Source organism: Hydra vulgaris, chromosome 10 (assembly GCF_038396675.1).
Source record: "Hydra vulgaris chromosome 10, alternate assembly HydraT2T_AEP".
Taxonomy (NCBI): Eukaryota; Metazoa; Cnidaria; class Hydrozoa; order Anthoathecata; family Hydridae; genus Hydra; species Hydra vulgaris.
In genome coordinates, this window is record NC_088929.1 from 33,417,831 (window position 1) to 33,442,611 (window position 24,781).

Below are 24,781 nucleotides of genomic sequence, written 5' to 3' on the forward strand. Positions count from 1 at the left end.
AAAATTTAGTATCTGAGTTACAATTAGGTCTAGGTACAAGGGCAAGATTGAGGAGCAAGGTATCCTGCACCTTTATTTATTTATTTTTTTCGGATGTAGACCGCCCTTATGTAGATGACTTGATGGTACAGTTGTTTAACTTCTTTGTTTTGGTTTAGATTAACAATACTTTCTATTTTATTATACTTGCAGATACGTTCTTGCTCATTCATTAAATTTTTGTCTATGTTGTCAGAATAACGTACTTTTAGAATATTTGCTGCTGCAACGTGTTGGTCATGAAGAAAATGTCTATCATCTCTCTAATTTTTAATGTTTATCTTTAGTTTTAAATTTTAATGAAATTATTATCCTATAATAAATATCCATAAATATTCTAAACATTCTCTTCCATAAATAAACTAAACTTTTATTTTACTATCAAGGCAATTTCTTTACATTTTAATTTGTTATGACTTATCACTTGAGTGATAATTGACTGATGTCTGAGCATCATAAATGACTGAGCATTTATCCAATATAGAAGAATTTCTTGATTTTTTTAGAGGTACAAATTCTTTTAAGGAATTATATTCAAAAACTAACTAAAAAAGCTTAACTTTTAAACTTAGGATGCTCTTAATTGGCAATAGTGTTGTTAACCGCTAAAAACTGTTTACGATTTAAAAACGTTCATAATTTTAAAAACTCTTTTTTTTTTATTTAAATAAAAACATCAGCTTATGAATGATTCAAACTAAAAAAAACATTTCATTTTTGATTGTTCTGTTAATTACATTCGTGAATTATTTACAAACAATAAGTTATTATAAATTACATATATAATTGAAACTTTTGATTTAATATACTTGTATGATTATTTAGTATATATGTTGAAACCTTTTTATTAAATTACTTTACTTTATGACGACATCATCTCGTTTAAATGGTATTCGTTTTTCTTTTTTATTTCGCCATTTCTAATCCATTCAATGACGCCATAAAAAGTAACACCCAAGATCATTGTTGCTAAAAGAATGTAAAGTTTTACGTTGGTACAGAAAACGTTGCCGTATGAAAACGCAACAACAAAACCAAGAGACTCCCATAGACGATAATTCGAAAATGCTGCTTCTTGGTTGGTTGGAAAAAGAAGACCATAGAATGCTGCAATAAAAATGTAAAAAAAATATAACTATAAATTACAAAAGTATGAATGTTTAAAAAAAAGAGAGTAGTATAAGTTATAGCTTTTTTTTTTCTTTATTCTCTTGACCAACAAATACAAAGAAGAAACAAAAAGTTACTAAATAACTATTAGACAAATCTGATCTCTCTCTCACTCTCTCTTTATATATATATATATATATATATATATATATATATATATATATATATATATATATATATATATATATATATATATATATATATATATATATATATATATATATTATATTTATATATGCATGTATTAAAATGTTATTTTAACTAAAGATATGATTTTAAAAGATTATTACCGTTGACTTGAGTTTGCCATACAGCGTCAGCGAACCCCCAAAGACCTGCACCAATGTAGTAAATATATATGGTATTGTCTGTTGGTTCCCATATTAAAAACGTTGTCAATAAACCAAAATTAATTATTGCAGCAATTATCATAACAACAGGTCTTCCAGTTTTTTCAACAATTTTGCTGAGAAGTAATGAAAAAATTGCATCCACTGCTCCAAAACAAATCATAATTAGGCCAACTTTTTCAATACCTAATGCGCACGTTATGAATGCCTTTTTAAAAAAAATAAAAAATGTAGTTGAGCATTTGCACCAAGTTTGTTTCCAAGTTTTTATAAAATACATTAAAACATAAAACTATGGGCGGCTTCCCAGTGGGCACGGTACGATTTCAAAACGTTTTTAAAACGTTTTTTAAACGTTTTTATAAGGTTTAAACCTAATAAAAACGTCCAAAGAACGTTTAAAAAACGTACTGTGCCCACTGGGTTAGGTTTAATTATTTATTAGTCCTTATATTTTTAAATTTACTAATCACACCATTTAATTATGATTTAACAAAAAACGTTTAAATAAAACAACTTTCAGCAACACCAACATTAAAAAAAAAAAAATTTAATCATAAAAGAAATGATTTGATTTAAGATTGATTGGAATAGCCTTCCAATCAATCTTAAATCAAATAATGAATTTATTACAGATAAATCTTTTATTGCAGAACAATTTAATGAGTATTTTGTTAATGTAGGTTCTCACTTAGCATCAAAAATAGAAACCTCAGATGTAAAATTCGAATCTTTTATAAATCCTCATAATACCAATGTAATGGACAATAGTGAGCTTACGGAAAGAGAACTGTTGGATGCAAAGTTTTTGTTAAAACCTAAAAAAAGTTTAGGATATGGTTATATTAGTAGTTGCCTCATTATAAAATCAATAAATATATAACTACTCCACTATTACACACTTTTAATCTATCTTAAAAACAAGGCGTTTGTCTTAAAATTGCAAAAGCTGTACCAATTTTCAAATCTGGTGATGTTTCAAACGTTTTAAACTATAGACCGATTTCAATTCTTTGTTTCTCAAAAATACTAGAAAGAATTATGTACGATAGACTTTATTCCTTTCTAAACAGAAATAATGTTCTTTACAGCAAACAATTCGGTGGAAAGTCAAGACATTCCACTGACCATGTCATTATTCACCTTATTCATGACATACTTAAAGCATTTGATGAAAAATATATACTGTTGGAGTTTTCATAGATCTCAGCAAAGCGTTTGACACAGTTGATCATAACATTTTTCTAGCTAAATTAAAACATTATGACATAAAAAACTCAAACATTGATTGGTTCAAAAGTTACTTAACAAATAGAAAACAATATATATCGTATAACGAAGGAAAATCAAAATATATGACAGTCACATGCGGTGTTCCTCAAGGATCAATACTCGGACCACTACTCTTTCTTAATTATATATACGACTTAAGTTTTCTAATATTTTAACTTCAATTTTATTCGCCGATGACACAGACTTGCTTTACTCTAATAATAACATTGACTTCTTATTTGAAACTGTCTATGTAATGATAGTTCTAATATAAAAAGAGAGCACTCGTACGCGTTCTTAGGAGTATTTCTCGACGAAAATCTTTCATGGCACGAACACATAAGTTTGATAGAAAACAAAATATCAAAAAATATTGGTTTTTTATATAAAGCTAAAAGGTTTTTAAACTAAAACTGTTTAAAAAGCATATAATTTTCTTTTATTCACAGCTACCTTAATTATGGGAATATTGGCTTGGTTTTTTTTAACTTTGTTTTTATCTTATTTTATATTATTTTTTGGTTTTTTTTATTTATTTATTTATTTATTCATTTATTTTTTTATTTTTCATGATTTTTTTTTTCCCTTAAGCGAACAAGCCGCCTGGTTTGCTTTTTTCTGTTCTTGTTATTATTAACTTAAATAGTGTAAAAATAACTCTTAATCCTATTAATAATTATTGATTAATTACTTCAACAAATGGTTCTTTTTGAAACTTTTTATTTCAAATCAACTCTTATACTCAATTTTGTTTTTAGTAAATCTTGAGGTTTTTATTGTCTTTTATTAAGTTGTGTCATATTTTTTTTAGTTTTTGTTTTTAGGCTTTGTTTTTTTTTATATATTTTTTTAACATCTTTGCCTCCAACAAGGCTGCAAGCAACCACTATAAGAGTTGGAAGTTACTGCAAGAGAAAAGATGAAGATTGTAGAGCAAGATGACGATTGATAGACGACTTAAAGGACTGCAAATTACATGAATCAGGAAAGCAAGATGTAGGAAGAGAATTCCAAAGAACTGATGTTCGAGGAAAAAAACTAGACAAATAAGAGTCTTTGGGGCACTTAGAAACAGTCACAGAAAAACTTCGAACCATGAAAAAAACTTCATTTGGATATCTTCATATATGTGAGGAATGAGGAGGTTATGTAAAAAAATTGCGGTGATTGGAGACTGGGAACAACAAAAACTCTAAAACGTTAGCTCCACCCCCAGCCCCAAATTTTAACGCAATGTGTTTAAATTGTTATTTTTTTTTTGAAATCACAAACTAAATTTGTATTCATCGGCAGATTATAAATTTCATTTATTATTCTCTTAGTGTTCTGAAATTATGACCATGTAAAACTTATACCCCCTCAATTTGACGTGGCTGTAAACTTTTTGTCATCAAAGCCAACCAACAAGAGATTATTAAATCAAATTTAAAATTCGTCGATAAATATAAATTAAGTTTAAGATTGAAAAAAAATAACAACTTAGACTCATTGCCTTCATATTTGGGGCCGGGGGCTAACGTTTAAGGGTATTTGTTGTTCCCAGTCTTTAATCACTGCAATTTTTGCATAACATACTCTTTCCTCATATATGGATGACTAAGCCAAACCAGCCTATACAACAAATATGTTGAAATGAGATAACTTGTCGCAAAGTTTAAAAGTCTTTAACAAAAGTCACTAAACCGAAAAAATTAAAAGTAATTGCAGTTTAGTGCACTTAAAAATTTTAAATATAGTATTTTGGTGTTTGCAAAGAAACACTACATAAATCATTTTTTAATATAAACTAATTTTTTTCAACTTTGTTGTATAGGCTGGTTTGGCTTAACCATCTATATATGAACATACTCAAATATAGAGTGTTCTTTATGGTTCAAAGTTATTTAGCTCAAATATCTAAAAAAGTTGTCTACGGCCTTTCGTTTATTAGTTATTCACGTTACAAGGATAGTACCAATAACTATCATACCAAAGTTCAACAGCACATTTTATTGCCAAGATGCGATATTAAGATTATATATTGACCTGGAAAAAAACAAATCTGACTTAAGACAATAGAAAACCACCATCTATAGAACAAATCTCCAATTATTTTTGCGACAAAAAATTCTTTTCTGTTGAGTTAAAAGTATAAATAGCAGACTGTTATTGGCACATAAAACTAGAAAATCTACATACCATTTGTAATATCATCTGATGATGCACAAAAAATTATTGAAATTAACTTTGATGATATGTTCTGGTAAATCACAATGACCTAATTATTTCAGCTAAAACTAACACACAACATAAGAAACCTTTTCAGCAAATACTGCAACAAGCAAGAGCAAAAGGCATTAGATTTATCTTGGAATAAATCAATTTTGAGTATCTGAAGTCAAGTATCTTTGAAAAAACCCAAAGCAATATCTCCATAACTTTTATTTGTATGTCAAGCAAATTTAATATATCTCTTGAAAATGAATAACTATCTTTATATTAAAAGACAATTTCTTAAAAACATGTCGGAAATAACAGTTTTATTCCGTTGCATAAAAAACATATACATTGGCCATAAAAACTTTAACGATTACTACAACGTCGTTATTCACACTCTGACACAAAATTATCTTATACAAAAAGATTAAATTATTTGAAACATGACAACGAACTTGATTCTGTGCTCTTTTAAATATCAAACTATATAACCTCTAGTTGGCTCCAAAATCAAGAGACGTTTTGTTATGAAGAAAATTATACATCCAAAACAATTCAAACCTAAACTTAAACAGAACGAATAATTTTAAAAGAAAAACATATTGTCGTATCAACAGTTATAAGATTCCTTATTATAAAACAGCTTCACATACCATACCTAAGAAAAAAAGTAACAACAAAAAAAATTATTTAACTTGCAATCCCCATCTAGCCATTAACTTAGAAAATTTTCGAGATTGTCATAGACTATGTATTGAAAACCATAGATAACAGTTTTGTACCTGATAAAACTGTCTTCTAAGTAATCAAAGCCGTGAAAAATACTTTACCTTGTCACGGAGTTTTCAAAGTAGTATGAGTTTAACTCAATTCCACCCCTATTTCCATATTTTACCCACCCCACTTCCGCTCAACTAAATGGCTCTTCGCACATTTTGAAAGTCATTTGATCCTTTAACCCATGTTATCAGTGCAAATAATAACTAACCGGTTTTTTTTATCTCATATTAGCAATAAAATTAGGTGCAAACTGCAGCCCTATTTTAATGATCTTCTTACAAGTAATCAACTCTAACAAGCTTGCTTTTTAAAGCATGAGGAGCTCATAACGATATCTGCTTCCAGCCTGTCAGTCCAAGCCTAACTTAATACGTATTGTTTTGATGATTTGAAGTATAATTGAACTTGCTTGTTATATAAAATCAGCTTAACTACAAGTTGTGGTAGCAGGTGGTGGTAGCAGGTGGTGGCAGCAGGTGGTGGGTAGTAAATTAACTAGCAGCAACAATCATTTAACCAATACCAAACTGGCACTGTTGGTAGGTATGTGTTTAACTCTATCAGAAGGTGCTAATTTACATAAACCTACATAAAAACAACATAAAAGTTACATAAAAAGTTGTAATTAAATGCCTAATTATGTCAAATTCAGGCTCTCATTCTATAAGACTAAACTTCGTCGAAGATTCAATAAACTTCGTCGAAGAAAACAAAAAAGTAGAAAACAAAAGAAAGCTAGCTATAAAAACTTTCACAAAGTTCGGTGTTTTGCGTGCTGGAAAAAAAAACAGGTACTTAAAATATTTACTCCACACTACTCACTCGCGATTGGATATATTGAATATGAAACAAAGTTTTATTAAAAAAGGTAACAATATACTAATTATGATGATGCAAACTTGATAGAAAGTATTTTACGGAAGACCATTTTAATCAATAGAATCATTTGTGAGAGGCAAACAATACTTTTTACTTAATTTATTTTACTTACTATAATTTCATTCCGAAGATATGGTGCTTGAAATGTAATGCAAAATTTGGTAAATTTAGTTTTATAAATTGGTTCATATACAAAAATTTTATTTCCAAGTAAATATTTATTAATTGGGTTTAGAGAAAAAAAAGTCTTTAATGATAGGTAAAGTTGAATTGTTTTTCCGCATGTAATTAAAATATAAAATGTTGTAAATATTGACCCCGTAAATATAAAGTATTTTCATCTCCATAAGTATTGGTTTGGAATGAGTAAAACGATCCGTAAAATTAATCAAGCAGATTGCATGCTTGTGACGGCGATAAAGGAATTGTAACCTACTTTTTTCGATGCTTCACCAAGCTGTGTTTGAATAATTTTTATAGGCGTCAATAAATGTGTGATAAAGTTAGGCTAATGTTTTTTGTTTAAATATGATCTGGATTAATGAAAGACTCCGTTACTTTTAGATATTTTCGAGCAAATATAGTCAATATGCGGTTTCCATGTAACGTTCGAGAACAAATCCTCAAAATTTAATAACAATAATAAATCTCTTTTTATTTCGGCTTCATCGATAAATACTTTGGCAAATTTTAACGTAAATAGGGTTTTTTAAAGCGAATGGAAAAGAAGCCATTTAGTTTTATTAATGTTAAGAGTTAGTTTGTTACATTTGAACCAAAGAATTAAGCATTGACAGATCCAGGAGAGGGAAAGGGAGGGGGGGATGAGGTATGCGTCCCCCCTCCTTCACCAGAATCTGAAATTCCTAAAATTTCTTAGTAACTGAAAACCTTTTTTTTTTGACATAGGAGACGCAAAGGTAGTACAAAATACAAAAATATTACAACATCCCTCCCCCACCAAACCAAACCAAACCCACCAAAAAATTATGGATCCGTAACAAAAGTGGCCCCAAGATTGAGACTTGAGGAACTCCACAGGAAATATTTATAAAAAGCTTTAGTTATAGTTACAAATAAAAAAAAATTGTTTGCGGTTTTATTTTAAAACTTTTTTACTCGTTTTACTTTTCTAAGAACTTTTGACAAAAAGTTTTTTCTTTGAGCATGAGTTGACATTTTAAATCTATTTTTGCAGTGTATTGGCATTACAACTAGATAATTGAGTTATTTAAATAAAGAAAATACGCAGCATGAAAGGTTGCGCATCTACTTTTATTGTTTATGCCAGATGGAAATCTGGTGACCTTTTTGGACAATTATCATCAAAGTTCGAAGAATTTTTAGAGAAAGAAAATTTGAATTTTTAGAGGAAGATTCTTGAGCGAGCAACTAAAATCAAACTCTTCTTATTTTTAAACCGCCAAATTTTTCTAGAGGGTGTATGTTAAGATATCGCCAAATATTACTTGAGGGTGTATGCAAAGAAGCAATTTTTTTAAATTTTTAAACAATTTAATGAAATAAAACACTTTCGTTCTAAGAATCAAATTGAAATTTTAACGTGTCTGAAGCCGTTAAAACTCAATTGATCACAAAAACCTTTTTTTTTTTTATGCTACCATAATTAATTCTATAACAACTGTAAAAGTTACAAGAATGAGCTATTAATTGGCTATTTATTCATGTATAAGTTTATAAAATATACAAGGCCAAGCGAAATGAGAGAAAAGATTTAATAACTAAATGGTTACTATGGTTACTTGTTAAACAACTGATCTTATTACTTTAATGATTCGTTTAATGATTGTTTAATGACTTGTTTAATGATTCGTTTGAAGCCGTTCTTTAAAACACTAATCTAAATTCGAGAAGACAAAATTTTTTTAAATTGAATGTTTTTTATCCTAAACACTGCATTACATCAAATGTATTCCAATTTCTAGGGCCACAAACAGGACACTTTTTCATTTTTCATTATATAAAATTTCTTGCATAGTTTAATAGAATTTTATGCAAACAAATTTATAAAATCTTGCCCTCATGTTGTGAATGGCAATCTTGAGCAAGATATATTATCATTCCGTGAACAATTATACAATGACTTGTGCAAATAAAAACTATTTGTAATATTTTGCAATATCATTTTATGCATGCATGTGAACTCTATTATTAAACTTCCAGTAACACCGTATAAAAAACTATTATAAAACTTATTTAATCAATAATTAACAACAGTCTGAACTTGTTTATGAGTAACTTTCTAGATTGGCAATACTAGCTATTGAAAACAAGGAAGCAACATATTTGGATTGGTAATACTAGCTTTTGAAAACAGGGAAGCAACAAACTTCGACAAAAAAAGGTTATCGAAGATTTTGTTAAAAATTTCGTGTCGATGAGTTTACTCAGTGATAAGTAATTGTGAATGCTACCATTTTTATTTATCTATTACTAATTTTTATTGATTAGTAGTTAAAAACAAACGTTTCATTTGTGACTAAAGTCTGTGCTATATATCACTAATAAAGGTAATATTTGAAATATAATATATTGAAAGCTAAGTTATAAATAATTATATAAGTCATAAATAATTATATAAGTTATAAATAATTAATAATTATATAAATAATTATATAAGTCCTTATTACTATAGTTCAGATATCTCATGTATTACTGCTGACATAAATTCAACTGCATTATCTATCCAACACCTTAATATAAGGAGCCTCCAAAAAAATTTTGAGAAATTTAAGCAATTTTTATTCAGTGTCAAAATTAACTTTCAAATTATATGTCTAACCGAAACATGGTGCCGCGATAAGGAAATTGAAAACAATTCTAATTTTCAACTTAATAATTATAAAGTTTTGCATCAAATTAGAGACTCTGAAAAAACAGGTGGAGGATTATGCATTTTTATCCACAACTCCTTAGATTTCAAACTACGCAAAAATTATTTTGCTGTTACGCATGATTTTGAATTGTTATCAATAGAAGTTGTAAACAAAACTTGCAAGAACGCAGTTGTACACGTCATATACAGACCGCCTTCTGGTAATAAAAAAGCATTTAACAAACAAATTAAAAGCTTAATTATAAGCGAAGAATTATGTGGCAAATGCGTTTACTTCGTAGGCGATCTGAATTTAGATTTATTTGAATACAACAAAAACAAAGACGTCAGAACTTTTTTCAATATTATGTTTCAAAATGGATTTATTCCTACTATAAATAAACCTACTCGAATTACAAAAAATACTGCTACTTCAATTGATCAAATTATAATTAATAATTTCAAAAACGTAAAAATTAAAACTGGAATATTTATTACAGACATATCTGATCATTTTCCGGTTTTTATAACAGCACAAAAATCGTTAAATCAACCTTCTAAAAAAGTAAAAACTAAAAAACGAGTAATTAAGGACGCTTCTCTTGTGACATTTATTAGCCTTTTATCGACAACAAACTGGGAACCCGTTTTGAAAACAAAAAATGTTAATGAAGCTTATGATAAATTTTATCATATATTTGAATGTCACTACAATAAAGCATTCCCAATAACAACTAAATTTATTAAATCAAAAACTCTACAAAATCCCTGGATAACACCCGGAATCATAAAATCTTCGAAAAAAAAGCAACGATTGTATGAGAAGTTCATTAAAAAAAGGACTTTTAAAAATGAAACAAACTATAAAAACTATAATCGCCTTTTTGTGACGATTGTAAAGCGCTCAAAAAAATTTTACTATAGTAGCCAATTGCTAAAATACAAAAATGATATACAAAAAACTTGGAACATAATAAAAGAGGTTATAGGTAAAAAAGATATGAATAATAGTTGTTTACCAAAAAAACTAATTATAAATGACTGTGAAATTATTAACGACGCAATAATTGCTAATTCGTTTAACCATGCATTTGTTAGCACAGGTCCGAGTTTAGCATCAAAAATAAATAAAAGTCAAACTTGCTTCAAATCATACCTAAACTCTAATAATAATATAATGGACAATAATATGCTAACAGAAACAGAATTGCTAGATGCCATGTACTTACTTAAACCAAATAAAGGTAATGGAGTTGATGATGTAAGCAGTAATGTAGTAATTAAATCAATGCCTTATTTAAAAATTCCGCTTTTGCATATATTTACGTTCTCTTTAAACCAAGGAATCTTTCCCGATAAACTTAAAATTGCAAGGGTAATACCTATACTAAAATCAGGAGATGAGACTAGTGTCTCCAATTACAGGCCTATCTCCATACTATCATGCTTTTCAAAGTTATTAGAACACATTATGTATAAAAGATTGTATTACTTTTTAGATGTAAACAATATTCTCTATAGTAAGCAATTTGGGTTTAAAAAGAGCCACTCTACTGATCAGGCTATTGTTCATCTTGTTCATGATATTTTTAAATCATTTGATGAAAATAAATATACATTAGGTGTATTTATTGATCTCAGTAAGGCTTTTGACACTGTCGATCATTACATTTTATTAACAAAATTAGAAAACTATGGTATTAAACATACAAATATTGCGTGGTTTAAAAGCTATTTGTCAAATAGAAAACAATACATTTCTTATAATGAAGGTAAAACAACCAATATGAACATAACATGTGGGGTTCCTCAGGGATCTATATTAGGGCCACTCCTATTTCTCATCTTTATTAATGATTTAAGCAAAGCTTGTACCGAACTAGATACAATATTATTTGCAGATGACACAAATCTATTTTATGCACATAATGATATAAATATTCTGTTTAAGTCAGTAAACAAAGAGCTATTAAATCTTACTGAATGGTTTAATGCAAACAAATTATCGTTAAATGTAACCAAAACAAAATATACTTTTTTCCATCGTTTTCATGACCGAGATAAAATTCCATTGAAACTTCCAAAACTTTGTATTGCCAATCAGGACATAAAAAGAGAAACCACTTTAAAATTTCTCGGCGTGCTTCTTGATGAAAATGTGACGTGGAGAGATCACATACAATATCTCGAAAATACAATCTCAAGGAACATAGGCCTGCTATGCAGAGCTAAGCCTTTTTTAAATCCAACTTGCTTAAAGCTTTTATATTTCTCGTTCATTCATTGCCATCTTAATTATGCAAATATTGCTTGGTGCAGTACAAATAAAAATAAAATAAAAAAACTATTTAATAAACAAAAGCATGCAATCAGAATCATTTCCAATGTGGGCCGTTATACACACTCCCAAGCATTATTTGTTAATTTAAATATAATGAATGTTTATCAATTAAATGTCTATCAAGTTCTTATATTTATGTTCAAAATTAATAAAAATATATCTCCTAAAATTTTTTACCCATTATTCAAAATAAATCAGAATAGATATCTCACCAGATTTTCAAATAACAGTTATATCCAACCCAAAAGTTATTTTGCGGCGACCGAATTTTCAATTTCTACTAGAGGGCCGAAATTATGGAATAAAATATTAACTAATGAACTTAAAACAATTTCTATGCTAAATGAGTTTAAGAATAAATTAAAGCAAAAACTACAGATGATCGACGTAGCGCTCAGCTTTTTCTGAAGTTTTAATGAGGCTTGAAAAAAATATATATATATATATATATATATATATATATATATATATATATATATATAAAATTATGGTTTATAAGAATTATTCACATATTTAAAGGTATATGCTGGTGTAAAAGGAAAGCTTCAGGATTATGCGTATTTGCTTGCTTGCTTATTAGTAATATAGTTTCTTTGTACAAATTCCTTTTTTTCTTTTTTTAAAATTTTTCTTAACCAACACAAAAACAAAAAGTTAAAGTAGGACTTTAGGACCGATGATTTTTATTCTATTAAGTCTTTATAAAAATGTTTTATATTATATAGTGTTACGTTTTTAAATTTTTGTTGTCTTATATTTACGGTATAGACTAAGGGGCTTGGTGATAAGACCAATTATGTCTTCTTCTTGCCCCTGCTATTTGTATTTATATTATGCTTTACGACTTTAATAAATTTATATGGCAAAAAAAAAAAAAAAAAAAAAAAAAAAAAAAAAAATAATTTTAGGTTAAAACGCGACTATTTAAAAAATTTTAGGTTAAAACGTGGCTAACACACCTAAAGATTGTTTGTGTAATTTTGTCTAAATGTGTCGCTATAAATATTCAAATTTATTATCTCTGTAAGTATTCAATTTTTATCTCTGTAAATATTAAAACTTTTATTACGATAAATATTAAAATTTTTGATCTTTGAAAATGATTTACAAAGTCACGTGACTAATTTAAGTGCTGTTTTAGAAATAACCTGTGTTTATTTTTATTTACCTTAGACTTTGTAGAGTTTAATTTTTAAACTTTTAAGAAGATAATTTTTCTAGAACCAGCAGGGTTTGTAAAACTAAAAAAGACTTGGTGAAAAATAACATTTTTAACATAATTAACAAAAATAAGAGACCTCGAACCCTGTTTATCTTAAATCTTAAAATTTTAAATCTCAAAATCTCAAACTTAATTAATCTCAAGATTGATAAAAGCTGAAGTTGCAACAGTTTAAAATAAAATTATTTTTTTAAAATTAATTAACTCCTAAGCCGAAAGTAATCAATATTTAAGTTAATGGATTTCAGAAAACAAATAAAATTGTAAAAAAAAAACAAACGGAAAAAATTTAAAAGAAAAAAAGTTTCTAATTGATTTCTATATTTATTATTTTTTAAACTAATGAGATTTATATAAGATTGCTTTTATAAGTTATCTGATTAAAAAATTTTTAAATCTTTTATTTTTACAATACTTTTTTTTTTTAAATGAACCCTATTTGCACTTCATTAAAAGATAACACTTAAAGCTTTGTTGTCAGAATAATTTTGTAAATTAAAAGGTTTTAAAAACACTATTTTTAATCGTATTTAACATTGTATTTTTTATTTTTTAAACTAATTTTACCTTGGTAAAGTCTCCAAAAACAAATCCCTGTTCAAGTCCACTAAAAATGGTCAATGGTATTAATAACTGCATCTTAGTGTTTTTTAAATGTTTAAGTGTGGCAATAAACAAGTCGCAAACACCTCGTTTTTTTTCTTCACGAACAACTTTTATCTTATCCAAGAAAATAAGTACAAATACTATTGCCAATATACCAAAACCCAGATAAATACTCATGAGTGTTGTTACTGTTGATTTTGTCGTTTCTTGATGTGAAGAGATGGAAGTGTGAGGACAAAAGTTTTTTCCGCATATCTCCCCAATATTGGCTCCAGTTGAGTTAAACTTACCACCTAAAGTTAACACTGTACATTACAATGGTATTAAAATAAATAAAAATTTACTAAGAATATCAAAAAACTCTTTATAGACGTCCCATGAACGTCTGTGGGCCATCTACAAGCTTAAATTATACCAAATACCACTACACCAAATGTTAAAAAAAAGAATAATAATAAAAAAAAAAAAAAAACGAGAGCAGTATTTGTTCAAAATTATATGTTGGGTGAGGCTCTCAATCTATGAGGTGCCTGTTTCAACAGGTAGACTCTCGTGTCAAACTTCTATTTAGTTAAATTTAAAAACTATCCTTTTATTTGCAACATTATATGATTTTAACATTATATGATATGATCCTTTTATTTTCAACATTATATGATTAAACCCAAACCATCAGTTTATGTATGTACACTAACCGCACATATTTCTATTCAAAGTCAGTAAATGTACGTCCGATTCGCTGCGCCTATCCCTATATATCAGAATAGGGGTTAGATAAGAAAACCTACAAGATAATTTATGCTAAATTATGCTTGGATACAATAAACTTTTTTAAGATTTTGATTTTTTTGATTAGAACTTTTTAAATTTTCTTTCAAACAATGTGGATATAGAATAAACAAAAAGATTTGCTGTTATTTTTTAGTTTTGTTATTTGTCATCAGAAACGAAAGAAATTTAGTTCCGTTAAATTAATTGTTTTTAAAATCTTTAATAAGTTTATTTAAATGTTTTTTTTAAATTCCAGCCGATAAAAAACAAAATGAAACGTTTTTTATATTCACTGGCAGGACCTCTAACAGGAAGTTAGGCACTGCGCATAATTGTCTATGCGCTGTACACGTGAAAACTTTCGTTTATAACAATTCTTTTACCAATCTTTGCAAGGTCTAATAGTGCACTTATGCAAGTGCTCATTTACGCCAGTTTTTTCAACTACTTCGCTTTTATGCAAACTTGAACTTATGAAACTCGCATTTATTCAGTCTCATGTTTTTTAGTATATGCATTAAACCTTAACTAAAAGTTTACAATATCAAATAACATAAGTCAATATTGTAAACGGTTAATGATCGTATACATTAACAAGAATTAATACATTAACAAGAATAACAACGTTACTACGTTGAAAGATTTGAAATGCACGGTTCATTCGGTTCAGTGTAAACGTAGTTGTTTTTTTAAACTTTTTTCTTGTATTTTACTAAAATATATTTTTAATTTTCAACGAAAATTAAACCAACTTTACTCTGTGGCTTAGTTTTTTATTCGGCATTTGAAGAACTTATTAATACTGAAATTTTTTAGGAAAAAAAATTAAAAAGACGACACATAACACAACGCAACTAAAAATAATACATTAAAAAAAAATTAAAAAATTTTAAAGTAAATGTTTTAATTAATTTTTTCAAACATATTATGCTCTTAAAACTATTTTCCAGTAATTTTTAGCGTAACAGAAACAACCTCAGAAATTTTTTTTTCATCTCAGAATTTATTGCCTTAACTTTAATCGGAATAATAAATATAGTATTAATAATTTGTTGATAATGAAATGAGATGGTAACAAAATATAAAAGGATCAACAATAAAAGAAATTTTTTGTTTAAAATCTTTTTGATTTTTTTTAACTTTTCTCTACTAAAACATTTATTCTTTAGTGGTTTTAATTACAATAAAGATTATCACAAAAAAAATTTTTATAAAATTTTTACAGTGCCCATTAATTTTGACCTATTTTAAAAAACCACATTTGGGATAAATGGTCCCGAATTCGAAGTTTAATACCGGTCCCAGGCTCTAAACACTGCAATTTTTTTTAAAACATTCTTATTTGAAACTAATATGAATTTTAAAAAATTTTTAGAATGCACCGTTTCTGAATGTTACTTAACTTAAACACTAAAAATTCTAAATCTACCAGTTTAAATATCTAAAATTATATGTTGAGCGTCGCACAGTGATTTAGAAACACTTAAAATTTGGCCAAAATACAGCTTTTTGAGTAGCGCACTTTAAATACAGTTTTTTATGATTCTAACGGTATAAAAAAATAAGTACTGAAATAATATATTTAAACGTTAATTTATGTTTGAAAGTGACAGAAAGCAGCTTATTTTATCATTAAAATTTTATCATTATATTAACCATTCATTTTAATTTTCATTATTTACAAAGATAATAGATGATTAGATCTTAATTTATGAAAATATTTTAATAATGTGTTCGTACATCTTGTAAGGAATGCATTTAAAAAATGCAATTTAAACAATTTTAAACTGATTTTTAAAGAGCTAGGGCTCTTTACCTTAGACTTCCTTCACAAAGCTAATTCTTTTTTTTATAGAGAGTGTGTATCATTCTATGAGAAACTAAAAAAGTTAGCTGCCCTAACTTGCCCCATTTTGAAATAATGTGGTTTAAAAAAGTTAATTTTATAAAAAAAATTAGCGACGTAAAAGTTAACACGACGTAAATTACCTTTAACTTTATGTTTTAAGAGTTTTTCATGACGTTTCTGAACAAAACTTTTAATGTGAATATATATATATATATATATATATATATATATATATATATATATATATATATATATATATATATATATATATATATATATATATATATATATATATATATATATATATATATATATATATATATATATATATATATGTGTATGTATGTATGCATGCATGCCAAAGTTAATATAATTTTTCTTCATTTTAGTATAAAATAAATATAAAGTTTACTAAACATCAACTTTATTTAGTTATAGAGGACAGAATTTAGATTGATAAAAATGAATTACTTCAAAATTTCTTTTTTGATTACATTTTTTTTATAAAAAAACTTCTTACAACGCTCCCCACCCAACAACCACACCCTCCCCACACCCACACCCACACCCCTCCTTGATTATATTTGATCCTTTTTTAAAGATTTATAGTCTTCTTTCGTTGTCTACCTTTTTTACATCATAGAGCAAATTTTCAGCAATTTTGAATAAATATTTTCAAAAAAATTAATTTTGGCCTAAAGTCATTCCTAATCACTGCGCGCCGATTTTATTTCTAAAGTCTAAATTATAACTGTTAAGGTCTTTTTGAAATATTTATTTTATCATAATTTGTACAATTTATTAAATAGTTGGCATATGTTGCAATAAATTGCATAGATTGCATAAACAGGTTGCGCATGTGGTAAGTGCACATATGTATGATATACTTTTAAACAACAGAACTGATATTTGATTCATGTATTCTTTTTGTTGTCTTCCAAAATATAATGCTTTAAACGTCTATAATGCGAATTATAAAAATTCCAGAAACACATTGTTCAATAGAGCATGGATCATTTTAACAAATCAAAGAGTTCCGCTTTCAAAGTTGACTGTGACTTTTGGTACAAAAAATATTTAGACAAAAGACAAAAGAAAACATTATTCATACAAAATATTTTTGTTCGCTTTTTAGAAATGCAACACTCATTTAAGCTATTCTCAGTAAACATAGTTGTAGTTTTCTCTTACAATAAAGAAAGTTTATTTTTATTATTGAGCTAACATTTATTTCTTTTACATAAAAACAATAAGCACATAAATAGTATAACAAGCTCGAATAAATGTAAATAAATTTTCATAAACAAATTACCTGACGGTTTCAGGACTAAAGAAGATATGAGATTTCCCCAAATCTGTCCACTTTGAAATATAAGGAAAAATATTCCAAAAAAGTTGGTAACTACGATATCTTCTGAAAGATTTATAGCTTTTCCATATCTGATTCCGGAGGAAGTCAAGTAGGAGCATTTTGCAGACCATAATGGAGCTCCAGAAAATCCTACATTTGTTTTTATAAAAAACGAAGTTATAAGTCATCTAGACAAATAAATATTTTTTAAGTCTTTACTATCTTACAGAGCACCGCGTATTTACCACTTTAAATATTTTTCAAGTCTTTACGATCTTACAGAGCACCGCGCATTTAACCAGGAATTTAAAGTCTCCTACCTAAACAATGTCGCTTAATGAGCGAGAGCCGGCGTCGAACTTACTAGTTTTATTGACTTTGATTATAACTCGATGTACTTAAGGACTGTTTTCAAACATGCACACATCCACGTATACTATTTTATAATTTTTTTGTATCTTTTTAAAAATCACTAAAGATTATTTTCTCTTTATAAACTTGTATAATAATAATACAAACTGGTATAATAAAAAGATGTAATTTTTAGAGAAAATATTACCTAATAATATTGATGCAGGAACAACTGTCCAATACCTTGGATAAAACATAGACAGTGTATATAAAACATATCCAAACATTGATAGCACTACAGTGTACTTGCATCCAAGTTTACCAATCACTAAAGGGGGTACAAACATGCATGATGTTAGAAGCGAAGCATAGATTGCAATTAATGAGACAAATCCAAGATTTTTATCATTGTGTATACTGCTTTGAAGATTTTGTAATGCTTGAAATGCGGTAAAAAGAAAAAGAAATCCTAGACTTATAACTAGTAAATTTTTATATGTCTTTGAACGCAAGCTTAAGGATTTCTTAGGATTGTTTATGTCAGCATCATCTTCTAACTTATTCATTTTTTTCTTGAATTGATTTATTATTATTTTTCTGGTTATAAATCTAAAAATTTAAATTAAAAATAATTAAACATACATATACATATAAATTTATCTCTCTCTGCCTCTCTCTCTCTCTTTATATATATATATATATATATATATATATATATATATATATATATATATATATATATATATATATATATATATATATATATATATATATATATATATATATATATATATATATTTAATACATACTTAATTGATACCAATATGGAAATACAATATTTCAGTTTACGATATTTTAAAATAAAGTTTCCAGGTATAGAGTATTGGTATTGCACTCGTATTGCACACAGCAAACACTCCTTAATCTGTTTTTACTTCACTTTGCTTTACTAACCTCTCCATTTAAAAGGGTCAATAAATAGTTTTTTAAAAACCTTATATAAAATTTGAGTAAACAAATACTTTGTTTATTATTGAGTTCAGAAAGAGCATACTTAAAAAATGTTAGCTTTGCTTCTAATCAAACTTCTGCAAAATATAGGGGGGTAAATAAACTTTGCATGATCAAAATAAACTTCGGCATAATTAAAAAAATGTACCAAAATCTGCAAAATTAAATAAAAATTCTCTACACCATTAACAATTAATTAATTATGTTGTTTTCTAAATGTTAAGATAATTTTTTAAGATAAATTTATAACCAAATCCTTTAAGATTTTATGTACTTTTAAGTGCATTTTCACGCACAAATGAAGTGACAATGAATACAAACATCTTCTATTTTCTTTTCTCAATATGACCATTGTTCAATCCTAATATAATCAGTATATGTAACTCATGCACATATTATTTATTACTGAGACAATATTTAAATAAAACGAATATAAATTAATTTACCTTTTTAAATGAAAAATTATTAATTGACACCAATGAAGTATTTAAACAAACTGTCTGTGTAATTGAGTTACCTTTTTTTTTTACAAATTAACAAAACAAAACAAAAAGCATATTTTGATGTTTCCGTTAGTTATTCTTAGAAAAGTCAATAATGTGGGAGGTTCTCTTTCATGTTTTTCCACACAAATCTATTTCGTGATAAAAAATAACAATAAATAAATAAATAATTTTAACTTTAAAGCTCAAGTCAATATTACTTACATAAATTAGTTTAGTTTTTAGCTACATAATAAAGTGCATCATACATTTACTCGATACTAAATTTTACTTTCGTCTCGTTTTACACAAAAGTAATTTAATTTTTTACTATTAGCTAATTAATGTGACAATGTAACAAAACTGTATTATTATGTCCATATGTAGGGTTTTACAATGTTTTATATTTTAGTTTTGAATAATAAAAATATTTATTTTTAAAGATAATAATAAAACTATCAACTTAATTAAAAGTCTTAACTTAATTGATTTAAATGCCATCGTAAAAGATTGATTTAATTAAAAGTAATGTCTATTTTTTACTTGTATAAAAATAACAGCGAAATGCGAAATGCTCAAAACTGAATGAAGAGGTAAAAATTTTACTTTATTATTTTTGTTTACTTTCCTGATGTTTATTATATTGGTTATGAATTAACAACTTTCTTAAAAATGAATTACAAGAATAGATTCTAAACGAATTTTCATTTGCATTTTTATTTTAAGAACAAATATTATCAAAGAAAATAATTTTTTTTCAGCAAACATTTGTAAATGGTAAAACTTGAATCGTGAATTTTGATAGATAAACTTTTATATTGCTATAAAATCTTTCGAAAACAAATAATTTTATATTCGCTGTTATTCATTTAGTTTAAATCAAATCCTAAATCAAAAAATTTTCATCATTTTAATTAATTATCATTTTAAATATAACAAAAACGAAATAGCAATAAAGAGAAAATTTTCAGTAATGATTTTTTTTCTTCCCCGTTATAAACCATTTCTACAGTATTTTTTTTTTTACTATTTCTATAGCTTGAATAATTCTACGAAATCTTTAAAAGTTAGAACCAACTTCTGTCTTTAAGTTGCTTTTTTAGTTAAATTAAGGTTGTTCGAAATATGCTTTAACAAAAAACAGTTTAAGAGTATTTTATAATTATACTTTAAGTTTAAGAATATTTTATAATTAAGTCTGGTTTTTTTGAGAGTGAACTTACAGGCAAACTCTTCTGAATGACACGATAAGGTAGTTTCTGAAACGGTTTCAAATTTTGTTCATTAGCATTTAATCTATTAATTTTTTTTTTTTTTTTTTAATTATATATTTATATAAAATCAAAATTCGAATAATTAAAAATTAACTAAAAAAAATAATGATAAAAATAAGAATAATATTTATAAAACTATAATAATAATAATAATATAAGTTGTTATTATTTTAATTAATTTATATATTAAGTTTATTATATTATACCCCCCTTTGTTTTTATAACTGTAACTCATTAGGAGAGATTAACTGCTTGGATTATCGACAGAGTATTGCAAGTAGACACTATTTTACATCGGCTAGTTTAATAAAATTTCAAACTAAGAAAATTATAAACAACAACAAAACAAGTGTCATAACAAATTATGTACGCCTTGGCATCTGTTTCAAAAAAATATCTATTTATAACATATATACAAAAATGTCACATAAACAAATTTTTATATCTGACATTTTTATATATACGAAACTTAAGCTTCGTATATATAAAAATGTCATATATTCAAAAATGTCGCATTCAAAAATTTCATATATAAAAAAATAGCGCATGTGCAAAATATCACATATAGAAAAATGTTTAATATACAAAAATATTATATATACAAAATTGTTGCATATACATATATGATATATGTGATATATTCAAAATGCATATACATATACAAATATGTCATATATACAAAAAATGTCATATATACAAAAATATCATATATACGAAAACAAGTTTTAACTACACTTTAATAACTTAATATTTCTTTGATATTTAGTCTTTAAAAAGTTTAATTGTATCAAACAGTATAAATAATTTTTTCAAGACCAATATTTTAATGCTTAACATCTTTTTTTTCTCGTGTTTCAAAACTCAAAATAGATTTAGTAAAAAAAAAAAAACTTTTAGATCAATTTTAAATAAAATTTTATTATGAGATGTGAAGATTTTATTAAAGTAGAAAACAACGTATTTAAGTAAAAAACAACGTATTAAAGTAGAAAACAACGTATTAAAGTAGAACACAACGTATTTCACCATATAAAGTAGAAAACAACGTATTTCACTATGTAAAGAAGAAAACAACGTATTTCACCAAATCAAATCGAAAGTATCTTTAAATAGATTTTACATTTCATGAAATATTTACATATAGTACAATTACTAATTTTAAGTAAACACCGTAATGAAAAACTAATAAACAAAAACAGCAAAATACTTCTACAGAATATTTTATTTAATAATGATAAAATAAGAAGTTTGATAAACCTATAACAAAATATACTAATTTAACTATTTTTGTATACTTATTTGACATGTAAGATTATTATATACTTAATTAAGATATAGCAATAAAAGATAAGTAAATAATAGTATACAGGGATTAATTTAGAATTAATTAGGAAATCAAGTTGAATGGTGTTAAGAAAATCAAAAGCGTGTTTTCAAACGGATGCGGAATAACCCCTCCGAATTCTAAATTAGGTCATTCAACTTTTTACTGTAGGCGGATTTTGTTAGGTGCATTTTTGTTGTACTTTGAGGTCTCTAATGCGTGATGACTAAAGAAATTTTAAATTTTAAAATTTATTTACATCAAATGCATAAATTAAATGCTTATATTAAAGAAGATTTTTTTTGAAATAAACTAATTTCTGTTGTACAAACAGAAACGCAATAACATAAACAAGAAATAATTATGCTCAATATTAAATAAGAATTGAGTACCAGAGTTGATATTATCGAAAAGTTTTAAGTGTTTTGAAACACTACGGCAATTTCCGATATGATTTTATTCCAGTCAATTTATTTTCTTTTCTGCACGGCCCTTGCTTGCAACCAGTTGTTCATCTACCTGAATTCACTTACTCTTTTTCATACTAGCTGAAATTCTTTTAGTGGAGGACCTTTAATGCTAATAAAAATCAGTGATAATGTATGTTTTACTGGCCATATCTTTTGTGTAGATGATATTAATTGTACAAGTGATATTCACAATTGAAAAACGCTATTTACATTCTTCATTGTTTACTGGTATGATCATTGATAAAGAATATAAATGTTCTAACCTTGGCAGTCTGAATCGCTTTAAGTTAGAAAAAACACATATGATTACAGTTAGCGGATAAATGTTCTTGACTATTAAATTGATCCGTGAAGTCACGAATCTCCTATTTTTTTAAAGAAAAATCATTAGGCAGAAAGTTGCATAATCCTTCCAACAGAGTTTTTGAAAATTTTTAGGAAAATTATTTCATTTTTTTCATTTCTTGGCAATGAATCTGGTTTAAAACATTGCACTGATGGTGTTAAAATTTGTTTTTATTAAAAGATTCAATGCGTGACTGAAAACTTATTACTAGCTTCTAATAGAAAGTAGCCTGATCATTAAATGTTGTCTACCTTCTGATATATTCACATCTTTAAAAATATCATTTTCAATGGCCAGTTTGACTTCAAAGCCTTTGGACCTCCTCCAAGTTCTCTCCCTTTAAAAATAGATATAAGACAAGAGATAACGTGAATCGTTTTTGCGAGTGTGACATTTTTAAAAAATCGAAAAACCCCGTATTTTAAGAAATGATTTATTTTTAAGTTTCTGAGCAAGGCTTTAAACATTGGCTTGCTCCTTTGAGTCTCGCGTTATATCAATTCAAGCATTTACGAAATGCAAACCTAAAGCTATAAAGTTGTGCAAAGCGACCTTTACAGTTCGAAATGATGAGACAGACCAGAGTGTACTGAGATTTCTCACAATCATAAGAACACAAACTTCCACCCTTCCACTGCTTTAGCAGAAAGCTGTTGTAATTGTAGCGCAAAGGTTAGCGCGCTTGCCTCAGAAGAAATCTGTGGTTCAATGCTCCTTATGGAGCACCGCAAAAGCATTTCGCCCAAGATTATTTTAGACACCCAACGTTTCCCCTCCGTAAGGAGTACCGCAAAAGCGTTCTTTGGGCACCTAAAAAGAATAAAAAATAAAAAAATTCAAAATCAGGTCTAAATAAAATTGCAGTACCGCGTGTAAATGTTGTATCAGACGGTGAGTAAAAAACATCACCTTCCCATACATTCTTTAACAAATTAATATTTTTATTATTTAAATGAGTTTCCTATATGAGAAAAACGTCATATGGCTTGTTTTTGAAATTATTAATAATTGCTTTTATCTTAATTCCGTTATTTAAACCATTAATGTTTGAGGTGTAAAATTTTAAAACCTCCATTTTCCTTTTTTATTTATTTTTTTATATTGTTTGATTATTTACTTATATTCTACTTAGTTAACTTACTTAAAAAAGGAAACTTTCTTTTCTAGATCAGGTGAAAGCTTTTGAGCAAAACCTCAAAATGGAGTAGTAATTAGTAAAAAAAATTAAGTAAAATAAAAATTCATACCAGAATTTTTTTTTTATTCGCTGGTCTTTCTTTCATTGGCGTTTGAGGATGCAGTCTTTTTTGATCGTTTATGTTTGCGACCATCGCCATACCAACCTCCAAATCGACATTGCTCTCGCTAGAACACTCGCCATCTTCTTTTTTCTACATCGTTTTTTTGTCTTTGTTTTGCTGCTTTTTCGACCTAACTTCGGTAAAAAGATCTTCTCCGATTACTAAACTTTTAACAGGATGCTTTTGACTCTCTAGTTGCCGGGCAACGTCGAAAGCCGACTGATATTCTTTTTGCGTAGCAATAGTCTTACTTTTAACTTCTTTTATTAACGATAAATCTAAATTGTCAAAAGATTTTGGTTTAGTTTTAGAGTAAACAACGTTATTTACCTCTCCTCTGGTATAAGTAGCATTTGAAGTTACAAGAGTCTGTGGAGCAAACTGGAATAAAGAATTTTTGCTTGATATAGTGTTCACTTCGATATCTTTCATTTCATCTGATTTTTTTAAGACATTGTTAATTGCTGTTCCGTTATTCGTAGGCTTAACAACTAAGCATCGTTCTCTAGGTACATGAAAAGTTTCGCATTGCTTGCACAAAAATTCTTTGCCTGCGAAAT

The 24,781-nt window shown here is 26.9% G+C and overlaps 1 protein-coding gene across 1 annotated transcript; it reads right to left on the bottom strand.

Annotated features, from left to right (window-relative positions):
• Positions 1–753: 753 nt before the first annotated feature.
• LOC100203152 (protein unc-93 homolog A) lies at positions 754–19,572 on the bottom strand. Its single transcript, XM_065807862.1, has 6 exons — positions 19,471–19,572; positions 18,222–18,622; positions 17,624–17,812; positions 13,653–13,984; positions 1,500–1,767; positions 754–1,146 (listed from the first exon to the last, which is right to left on the bottom strand). Exons 2-6 carry the CDS (start codon positions 18,577–18,579, stop codon positions 902–904), a joined length of 1,392 nt encoding a protein of 463 aa, XP_065663934.1. The 5' UTR covers positions 18,580–18,622; positions 19,471–19,572; the 3' UTR covers positions 754–901.
• Positions 19,573–24,781: the final 5,209 nt, after the last annotated feature.

Coding starts and splice junctions, on each gene's coding strand:
- LOC100203152 (XM_065807862.1), bottom strand. CDS start 18,579: ATGAATAAGTTAGAAGATGATGCTGACATAAACAATCCTAAGAAATCC. Junction 1,768..13,652: donor TTTTTGGAGACTTTACCAAG/GTAAAATTAGTT, acceptor TTTTTTAAAAAG/GCATTCATAACGTGCGCATT. Junction 1,147..1,499: donor ATGGCAAACTCAAGTCAACG/GTAATAATCTTT, acceptor TTTTTATTGCAG/CATTCTATGGTCTTCTTTTT.